The 10,828-nt window shown below is 39.9% G+C and overlaps 2 protein-coding genes across 2 annotated transcripts; both read left to right on the top strand.

Annotated features, from left to right (window-relative positions):
• Window positions 1-136: 136 nt before the first annotated feature.
• Window positions 137-4,038, top strand: LOC122333693 (SEC14-like protein 2). The gene is made up of 9 exons (XM_043231392.1): window positions 137-229; window positions 316-504; window positions 886-981; window positions 1,878-1,938; window positions 2,037-2,120; window positions 2,221-2,327; window positions 2,702-2,841; window positions 2,950-3,119; window positions 3,391-4,038. The coding sequence occupies exons 1-9, from the start codon at window positions 152-154 to the stop codon at window positions 3,492-3,494; spliced, it is 1,029 nt and encodes a 342-aa protein (XP_043087327.1). The 5' UTR covers window positions 137-151; the 3' UTR covers window positions 3,495-4,038.
• A 750-nt stretch (window positions 4,039-4,788) lies between these two features.
• On the top strand, window positions 4,789-9,870 carry LOC122333694 (metal transporter CNNM4-like; the record flags this gene model as incomplete). Its single annotated transcript, XM_043231393.1, has 4 exons — window positions 4,789-6,203; window positions 8,540-8,683; window positions 9,466-9,600; window positions 9,701-9,870. Coding segments are annotated over exons 1-4 (1,827 nt in total), but the record flags the coding sequence as incomplete, so codon positions are not given.
• Between the last annotated feature and the right edge of the window lie 958 nt (window positions 9,871-10,828).

Below are 10,828 nucleotides of genomic sequence, written 5' to 3'. Positions count from 1 at the left end.
TATATATCGTTTCTTTTTTTTTTGTTAGTTTTTAACACTATAAAATAGGAAATATCTTTGATTAATGCATGTAAGAAACCAAATTAAAGCAGAATAGGTTTTTTTCCCTCATATCTCATTCTGTGAAGTTTTTTCTCTTACATATATCAATATGTTTGTACCCCAGCATCTGGAGTTTCGCAAGCATATGAAAGTAGACACGATCATTGATGACTGGAAGCCACCTGAGGTATATCAGGGCAGTTCAAATATAATACGTATCAATGAAAATCGGCTTGCTATCAAACTTTACTGTTACTGTTTTTCTCCGTCCAGGTCATTCAGCGCTATGTGGCAGGGGGTTTGTGTGGCTATGACCGTGAAGGAAGTCCTGTCTGGTACGATATCATCGGTCCTCTTGATCCAAAGGGCCTTTTACTGTCAGCTAGCAAACAAGACTGCCTGAGGACCAAAGTCAGAGACGCTGAACTGCTAAAACAAGAGTGTGAGAAGCAGTCTGAAAAGGTACGGTCTGTCAAATAAAGACCCATTTACTTTATTTTCTACGCTCTAAAGCATAAAGGTTCTTTATAGGCATCTGTGGGTCCATCAGGAAGCTTTAACATCCATGAAACATCTAGTGCACAAAAGATTCTAGTGAAAAGGTTTATGTTACCCACACAACATGTGTATATATATATGTGTGTGTGTGTGTGTGTGTGTGTGTGTGTGTGTGTGTGTGTGTATAATATATATATATATATATATATGTGTATGTGTATATATACAAACAAAACCTTTTATGGCATTGCTGCAAAACATTCAAATCTGCTTCCCATCTGCAGTGATCAGGAATATGTCTGGTTTTTATTTGTTTGTTTGTTTCTGGGTGATCTTATTCATCAGCTTGGCAAATACATTGAATCAATCACCATCATTTATGACTGTGAGGGGCTTGGCATGAAACATCTTTGGAAGCCTGCCGTTGAGACGTATGGGGAGGTAGGAGCATGATGCTTTCAGCTTAGTTTTTTTTTTTTAAAGTCCAGTAATAAGATTACTTTTAGCATTATTATGTATAATTGTTTGTATTTTACTGTGACCAAGCCACATGCTCAGACACAAAGAGCTTTGGTGTGTAAACTTAGATCTTTTGTGTTATTTGCCAGTCGGTAAGTACAGCATATAAATTAATTTACATTTCACTCATTCTCAGGTAATCCAGGATGGACATGAATTTATTCATTCAGTGTAACAGAATTAGAAAGATTTAGCATTTTATCACTTGCTCATCAGTGGATCCTCTGCAGTGAATGGGTGCCTTCAGAATGAGAGTCCAAGCAGCTGATCAAGTAACATCTCATGAACTGAATAGCTGCCTGTCTACTTTATACTGTTGTTTAATTAATTAAACTGCAAGTGAACATCTCAGTAAAAATGATCCAAAACAGGTTAAAGGATATGTGGGTGTTTTTTGTTATTGTCTTTTTGATGCGAGAGGACAACAGGAAGCACTTTTTTACTGGAAGAAGTGTTATGAATTATAGACTCATATTTTTTCACGGTATACAGTTGCATATACCTTAGTAATGGATTTGCTTCTTACAAACATTTTTTTCTCTTCACAAGATGTTACTTAATAGACTGGAGTGGTGTGGATTACTTATGCTTTTATCAGCTATTTGGACTCTCATTCTGACGGCACCCATTCACTGTAGAGCATCCATCGCTGAGCAAGTGATGTAATGCTCAGTGTTCTCATGAAAATACATCTCAAGTTATTCAAACTGTCAGCAAGTTTGGATTTTGGGGTGAAATATTTCTAACACATTTTTTCACATCAAAATTAAATACATGACACTTAAAAATGTTATATTGTGATATTTCCCCCCCTGCAGATTCTGACCATGTTTGAAGAAAACTATCCAGAGAGCTTAAAAAAGGTGCTTTTAATCAAAGGTGAGTAATTGTTGCACCGGTCAAATTACATCAGCACAACATTGTTCGATAATGAACTGTTCTGAATTTATTCAGTGATAAAATTCATCTTTCCACAGCCCCTAAGCTCTTCCCTATTGCGTATAACTTGGTCAAACACTTCTTGCGCGAGGAAACGAGGCAGAAGATTGCTGTGCTAGGTTGTAAGTTGTCTCGTTAGCGCAAACATCGTGAGACTGTTGACTTTGGTGTGTAACTCATCCTGCATGAACGACAGTTTCTCTTGTGATCTCCAACTCCTAGCCAACTGGAAGGAGGTCTTGAGGAACTATGTGGATGCTGATCAGTTACCCGCGGTTTACGGGGGATCCATGACCGATCCTGACGGAAACCCTCTCTGTAAGACTATGGTGAGGAGAATAGCATACCCTACTATTCTTGTTGGGGGTCAGTAGGATCGCAGCTGAAGTGTGTCATGGTTTCCACAGAAATATCACGCAGCACAAACGTTTCAACATAAGCAAATAAGAATAGATTTCTGAAGGTCCATTTGATGCTAAACAGTGGCTGAAAACACTTTGCATCGCATAAATAAATATTTTCAAATAGACAACGGCTGTTTTAAATGGTAATAGCATTTCACAGTAGTACTGTTTTTACTGTATTTCTGTTCAAATAAATGCAGCCTTCTTTCAAAAACATTGCGAAGTCTTACTGACCTCATAGTAGCCAGTTCAAAATACCAATATTTAGTTAGTTGCCTCACCTGATGTCTTCCTCTCAGCTACGTTATGGTGGCGTAGTGCCGAAGTCGTACTATGTGCGGGACTCTGTCAAAGTGAAGTATGACCAGTGCATCACTATTAGCCGTGGCTCATCATACCAGCTAGATTATGAGGTGCTTTTTCCAAACTGCGTGTTACGGTAAGTACCATATGTGCTAACTGCTATGCAGATTTGTTTAGTAAAATAGCATGCAATATATTCCATAGATATGCTACTACTATTGCAGTTTTTTTTTACTCAATATAGATGGCAGTTTGCAAGTGAAGGGTCCGATATCGGTTTTGGGGTTTTTCTGAAGACGAAAGGGAATGAGACAAAAAAAGCAGAAGCCATGCAGGCAGTGCTGCCCACCGAACGTTACAACTCCCACCTAGTCCCAGAAGATGGATCCTACACCTGCGAGGAGCCAGGCGTCTGTACGTTTGTTTTGCATTTTTTGGGAAGTTTTGACGGAAGCTTGTTTCCACCATAGAATAAAACCAAGAGGTATTTGTGTGTTTTTCATCTTGCAATTCAGACTTTTTTCACTAAATTCGGAGATCGCAATTAAAAAAAAAAAAAGTCTAAATTGTGAGATTTAAAAATGTTACTATTATTTGGTTGGACAAGCTTCCGTGGTTTTTGGTGCTAAATAATTCAAATTATGCATTGGTGTTCGTGTTGATAACAGTGCATTCCTCTCTGTAGATGTGGTCAGGTTTGACAACGCTTACAGTGTGTTGCATTCAAAGAAGGTCAGCTTTACTGTGGACGTGCTTCTACCTGAAGGACATACCGGAAAACAGGCATGAAACGCGACTGGAATCAGACTTTGCCATACATCCATTAGCATTAGATAAGATTACTCATGTGCTTACATCATGGACTTTGAGCACGCTGTGTTTAAACTACTAGATAAGTATTGTTGTTGTTGCTTTTTGTTGATAATTCTTCTCTCTGTAAGCAAATGACTGTAGATAATTATGAAAAACAGTTCCTAAAGGATGTTGAACCGTTTCCAGTATTTGAATTACCATTGTGTACGACAAATGGAAGCAGCCTAGACTGACAAGGACTGTAAAGTATTAGTTATTCGATCAGTAGATACTTTCCATAATGTAAAATAACTGTGAAAATAGACTATTGAGAATATCTCTCAATGAATATGACATTGAAACAGCAATTGTAACGCAACGCGTGTCAGAGCATGTAACGGGTTATTCCTTCAGCAATAGCACGGTTTTATTCATTCTTGTAATATTTAGTCGTATTACAAGCCACTTCTATCATTTTCAGAATGATTTAGATGTGCACAAGATTGCGCGCTACCCTGAGAATAAAGTGCATTTAGGAAAACACGCTGTTGGTGTTTATTTGTTGCACTAGAGGACGCGCTTGCATCACATTTTACAGAAGAAGAAACGCAGTGGTGGTCAATAAACACGACATTGATTTTAAAACGCTTCCACAGACAGCAAACCCACTGATGCATTACATTACAGTAGCTTGTTGTAGTTTATTTATTTAGGCTGCTTTTTATTACTATTTAAAAAAAAATATTCTACTGCTTTTAATGTAGTAAAAAACATAATTATTTAGGTGCTACAGCAAAGCAATTGGGGTTGAAATGCGCTTTAATTGTCATCGGAATGCTGCCCAAAATCTTTCAAAATATAATTTATTCTATATCGCTTCTTACCATTTCATTCTGTGAGGAAATTCACCGCTATGTGTTTGATGAAGAGAAGGGGACACGGCTCGTGCTATTACATAACGCCACGCGCTACGACACTGTGCCGCGAGCGAAAAAAAACACACAAATCAACACGGCAGATAAAATATATGGATAACGACATTTTTAATCACGAAAATACTAGGCGCTTAAATATATTCTGTTTAGACTGATCAGCGCAATTTATCATGAACAGTAACAACCTTGAGACGTTCATATTTAAAGCGCGTGTTTTTACACGAGCACCGCGCACATACAAGCGTCTTTAATTCGACACTATCGCTAATTATTCCCACTATATTGAAAGTGGGCGTTGCGCAATTTTGCATTATGCAAATTAGGGGGCCGGGTCCGCGTGTGGCAGCGATGACGTGACGTAAGGTCCAGCCTCGCCGAGAGAGCGCAACAAACATGGCGACAGAGCGGAGCGGACAGGGGTGTCTTCTAACTTTCATCGTGTTCCTCTGGAGCTCTGTCGGCGGGCGAACGGAGACGTCGAGCCCCGGCTCCAGCGGTCAGATCCTGGGCATGCGGCTGGAGAGGAGCGACAAAGCGAGCAGCCCGACGGACGACGGGCTCATCCAGGTAACGGAAAAGAGCAACGTCCTGCTCAGGTTTTACGGGGTGCACCTGAGCCCGGACGCAGCATCCCACATCAGGTTCGCGGAGGACGTGGGTACCGAGCACAGCGACGCGTTAAACAGGACTTGCGAGGACTTCACCAAAGACCTGAGCGTCAGCACCTACATGAACGTGAGCAACAGAGGGACGTCGGGTCTGGTGAGCGTGTATGTGAAGCCACTGCGTAAGAGCGAACGAGAAAAGACCTACAGCCTGTGTGTCAGGCAGGGCTTGGGAGACAAGTGGGTGCAGCTGGGGGAAAATGACGGGAAGCTGGTGGTCGTAGAGGAGAAAGAATCGCTTCTGCCGCTCTGGCTCCAGATCATCCTGGTCTCGGGCTTGCTGGTGCTGTCTGGCATGTTCAGCGGACTCAACCTGGGGCTCATGGCGTTGGATCCCATGGAGCTTCGCATCGTGCAGAGCTGCGGAACTAATAAGGAAAAGAAGTACGCTCGCAAAATCGAACCCATTCGGAGCAAGGGCAACTATCTGCTTTGCTCTTTATTGTTGGGTAACGTGCTGGTCAACACCACTTTGACCATCCTGCTAGATGATTTGATCGGCTCGGGGTTGGGAGCCGTGGTGGCATCTACTGTCGGCATTGTCATATTTGGTGAAATCGTGCCACAAGCTCTCTGCTCGCGCCACGGTTTGGCCGTGGGCGCCAACACTATCGTGCTGACCAAATTTTTCATGCTCCTGACCTTCCCCTTGTCGTTCCCCGTCAGTAAGCTTTTGGACTACATTCTCGGGCAGGAAATCGGCACCGTCTACAACCGCGAGAAGTTGGTGGAGATGCTGAAGGTCACCGAGCCCTACAACGATCTGGTGAAGGAAGAGCTGAACATCATACAGGGCGCCCTGGAACTCCGAACCAAGACGGTCGAGGATGTGATGACGCCGCTGAGCAACTGCTTCATGATTCACACCGACGCCGTGCTGGACTTCAACACCATGTCTGAGATCATGGAAAGCGGCTACACGCGGATACCCGTGTACGACACCGAGCGCTCCAACATCGTGGACATCCTTTACGTCAAAGACCTGGCCTTCGTCGACCCCGACGACTGCACCACGCTTAAAACGGTCACCAAGTTCTACAACCACCCGGTGCATTTCGTCTTCCACGACACTAAGCTGGATGCCATGCTGGAGGAGTTTAAGAAAGGTTAGTGCTTGCGCGTTTCATGTGCATCCTGGAAGTTTGAACAGAACGGGCTGTGCTCTTAGGAAGCAAAGGCTTGGCCTCCGTGCAGTTGTTTCATCCTCCCATTGATTATGATGGGTGCCCAGACTCCCCCTGAGAGCCGAATCAATAACCATATGCTCCCTTTATCAGCCGACGATCAATATGAAGCTCGTCTAGTAAAGGCAGAGGAATCCCATGCTGCCAAAAGCAGCTGACACTCATAAAAAATTGACACCATCATCCGGTCTAGCAGAGTTTGCACTAAGGGGGCTTTTTTTTTACAATTACTCACCGAGATGATAAATTTTAGCCTCAGATTTGGGGCTGTAACCATCAAAGAAATTTAGCCAGAAATGTTCTCCTCAATATTCAGATTAGCACGTGTTCATCAATTAAAGATGCTGGTAAGACGTCGCAAAGAGATTTTTATTTGTTAACATGAGATAACTGCGTCTAGTTAACATGAACTAACCACGGACAACACTTCTGCAGCATTTCTAATACTTTTTTAATTAAACTTAACGCATTTGTAGTATCAAACGTTGTATCTGGTTACTTTAGTAAGTCAACTAACTCAGTTATTTGGCGTTAGTAAACGCTGTTAAAAATATAGAGCTTATTGTTAGTTGACTAGCAATGTGTTGAGCGTGTTAAAATGTGTGCTTAGGGTTATTATAGTTAGCAAAAACCGAAACTAAAATTAAAAAATCGGCAACAAAAGCAAAATAACCACAAAAAAGATATATTTTCATAACTTTGTTAATTCTGTAAAATAAATGTTTACTGAAATCAAAATAAGCAATATAAAAAATGTAACAAATTAAAATAAAAACTATATTTATATTCATTTAAATCTAAAAAGCATGCATATGCCTGAAATGTGAATAAAATAATAAAAATCTTTCACATGCATGTTTTTTTTTTCACTTGACTTTAATTCTAATAATTATATAAATAAGCTCTTTTGAAAATACAGTTTTACCCCAGAGTAGAAGATTGATGATGATGAGTTGTATGGGCGGTGTTTTGAAATGATTGACAGTTTGAAGTTCCTCCCTCTGTATTTTTCATCTCCCAATCACCGCAGCACTGCAGAGGTGCCACAGAGGGACAAAAACGATGTGACAGGCACTGTATAGTCAAAATGCCAGCTCAGGACATAGCTTTTTATTGCATCAGATGACAAATTTGTAGAAACTCTCCATATCCCATTCCAACGTGTTTTCGATATTTGTTTAAAACGAGCCCCACTGAGATATGAATGCATGTAAATACGCTTAAGAGTATGCAAATAAGCAAATGTGGGTGGTTTTGCTAAATCCCAATCCCTCAGGAACACTGGAGTGTACCTCAGCGAGAAAATATTAGCTCTTCTCTCAAGCAGTCTGCTCGTCTGATGCTTTCTGTAGCATATAATAGGGCTTGATCTTGTACTATAAATCCCTGGATCTCAGAACATAAATCTGTGTATTTCCTCGATTTGAGATTACTTATTGTCCCTATTTAAAAAATTTTGTGTTGTTTTGGGTTATTTTTATTTAGAAGCTAAATCGGACAAAATTGAAAATATGTTTAAATGCCTGATTTTACCAGTACTTTATATAGCGCTTTATTGGGGAAATACATGCATTAGCATAAGACAAAAGGAAATAATAACTGGTTGTCAGTATTTGTCAGAACTTCCGTATTAGTCCCATTTATTTTGCTGCAGATTTAAGTGTTGCACAGATTAATTTTTTGTACAGTATACAGTTTTATTATAGTTTTTATGAAGTAGTGTTGATTTTGCAGCGTTTTCAAAATCCCTTTTCGCTTTAAATACCATCAAAGTGTCATCTGCTCCTGACTTACTCCATCCTTTCCTTTTTCCTTTCTTTTTCTAATCCCCAGACATCTCCGTCATTTCCCCCTCCTAAGCTCTTTTCCCTCTTAAGTTCAGCAGCACTTCTGATCTGACTCTCTTCTGGCCTAAACATGCAGCGCTAATGGTCCCGTATTGCTTAAACGGTTATGATTGATCCGGCCCCTCGGATAAAACAAGATGATGAATAATTCATGAAGTTTTCAGACTGCAGTGATAATACAGCTCATTAATATGCATGTCCATGCAGTGCTTCCATACCAATATGGTTTTGAATTATTGTACACCCGCTCAGTGGGTTTCCTGGCCTGGCGTGAACTAAATCTTTGTTAAAGAACTATTAAACAGCCGCTCAGTTTGCAATTACTGCGCTCGGTTTATTCAATTCCCCATTTTTTTCAAGTGTTCGACGTGTTTAGTGGGAGATTTGTGTCTCAGGTTTTTCTATCCACAGGTAAATCCCACCTGGCCATCGTTCAGAAGGTGAATAATGAGGGCGAAGGAGATCCGTTCTACGAGGTTCTGGGTCTGGTCACGCTGGAGGACGTCATCGAGGAGATCATCAAATCGGAGATCCTGGACGAGTCTGATCTCTACAGTATGTTCATGCTAGTGATTTCCTTACTTTGTTAATGCAACTACATGTCTAGGGATGAGACATAGCCAATATTGGGCAATCAATTGGTAGTCAGTTCAATCGATTTATTGATCTAGGCTTTCCCAAAAGCAACATAAGCCTAAGTAGATCATTGAGAGTAATGGTGCCGATGGTTTTCATTGATCTACTTGGACTTATGATGCCGAAGTTGAGCAGAGGTTGAGTGATTTAAAGGGATAGTCGTTCCAAACCCATAAAGCCCCGCTTATAACAAGAACGGTAACTATAAACATATAGATAACAATATTCATATAACCATAGAACGATATTCACATCTACACCAGCGAACAATAGCATCTGTTTATCGCGTCTGCCGCTTCAAATTCTAGTTAAACTTGTTAAAGCAGAATAGATTCTGATTGGCTGTCAATGTCTCTATCAGCTGGAAAAAATAATTCTGAAAATGATTCCAACAATATTGCTTCTCTCCGCCTTTATCGTTATAGTCGTGGTGTGTTGCTATTTTGCTAAAATTGCTATTTTATAATATTGAGAATGATATTTGGAAATAATATTTTCAGATGAAGTTTCTCGTAGCTTCGTAAAATTATGCCACATGAATTATTTTTACGATCTGCTTGTTATATTTCTGAGCCTTGATACCCAAGTATCAAGAGAGCTCTTGGATTTTATCAAAAATATCCTAATTTGTGAAGGCCTTACATGGCATTTTTGCGTGAACTATCCCTTTTAATTAGTGTTATTTATTTTTTGCCTTCCAGCTGACAACCGTAACAGAAAGAAAGTGGATCCCAACAAGAACAAGAGGGACTTTTCTGCTTTCAAACACGAGAGGGAATCGAAAGTCAAGATATCTCCGCAACTAATGCTGGCAGCGCATCGTTTCCTCGCTACTGGTGAGCTGCTACGTCTATTACACCCTCCTCGGCCTTTGAGCACTAGCTATTGCGAATAACAGGGGCTTTTTTTTTTCCGTCTTGTCCCATCTTCCCGTAGAGGTGAGCCTTTTCAGCCCGCTCCAGATTTCAGACAAGGTCTTGCTGCGAATCCTCAAGCACCCGGATGTCATTCAAGAGATCAAGTTCAACGAGAACGACAAGCGCTCGCAACAGCACTATTTATATCAGCGCGGAAAACCTGTCGACTTCTTCGTCCTCATCCTTCAGGTGAGTAAAACCGATCGGTGGAGAACTCGGCTGGAAGAATCCGAACGCCCGCAAACATCCACACAACTCCCCCGCGTGTGTGTTATTAAATATTTAGGTTGGTTTGAAAATGCATTCAGCTACCAGTAAAAGTGCTAAAATAGAAAGTGCGCAAATTCCCGTAATAATAAGTCACGTGTTAATCGTGCTTGCTAAGGCAAACATCACTATTACCTTCATACTTTCTCTAAGTGATCAGGTTTATGATTTTCCATGTCATGTGAGAAAAACAGAAGCAACACCACCCTTTAAAAGTAGGATTGTTTTTAATATAAATTATAAAAAAACATAATGGGTTTTTATCATTTATTCCTGTAGTGGCAATGCTGAATTTTTAGCATAATTAATTATTTTTGTTTCAATTAAATCTTGTACTTTTTTAACTTACTATTCATCAAAGAACTATGAAAAAAGTGTCACGGGCTCCAAACAAAAAGAGTTTTCAAATTCATGATCAATCTGAATATTAGAATGATTTCTGACGCTAAAGACTAATTAATGATTTTAAAAAATTCAACTTCAAAGCACAGAAATAAATTACAGTTTAAAAGAATATTTAAATAGAAAATAGTTATTGTAATTAATTGTAATGATACCGTTTATGACTGTTTCTATTCTAATTGTTACCAAATAAATGCAGCACTGATGAGCATAAGAAACCTATTTAAAAAAAACAACACATAAAATCAAAAAACCTTTTGAATAGTGCGGTATACCTTAGACCTTTATCTGAAATCATTTTTTTTCATAAATTTGTGTTAATAAATTATTTGTTCATAAAGCTAATTAATCATGTAATGCCGGTTTATACAACTTAAAACACAGAAATTAGCTTAACCATCCAAAGATGATGGACCCTTTTAATCAGAGCCGTTTAGCAATCCCAGAAAAATCCTCGCAACTGCATAGTAACACCTTG

Source organism: Puntigrus tetrazona, unplaced genomic scaffold (genome assembly GCF_018831695.1).
Source record: "Puntigrus tetrazona isolate hp1 unplaced genomic scaffold, ASM1883169v1 S000000371, whole genome shotgun sequence".
Classification (NCBI taxonomy): Eukaryota; Metazoa; Chordata; class Actinopteri; order Cypriniformes; family Cyprinidae; genus Puntigrus; species Puntigrus tetrazona.
Note: the sequence above shows the minus strand (reverse complement) of the source record. Positions and strands in the feature narration are given on the sequence as shown.

Coding starts and splice junctions, on each gene's coding strand:
- LOC122333693 (XM_043231392.1), top strand. CDS start 152: ATGTTTGTACCCCAGCATCTGGAGTTTCGCAAGCATATGAAAGTAGAC. Junction 2,121..2,220: donor GAAGATTGCTGTGCTAGGTT/GTAAGTTGTCTC, acceptor TCCAACTCCTAG/CCAACTGGAAGGAGGTCTTG. Junction 3,120..3,390: donor CTGCGAGGAGCCAGGCGTCT/GTACGTTTGTTT, acceptor TCCTCTCTGTAG/ATGTGGTCAGGTTTGACAAC.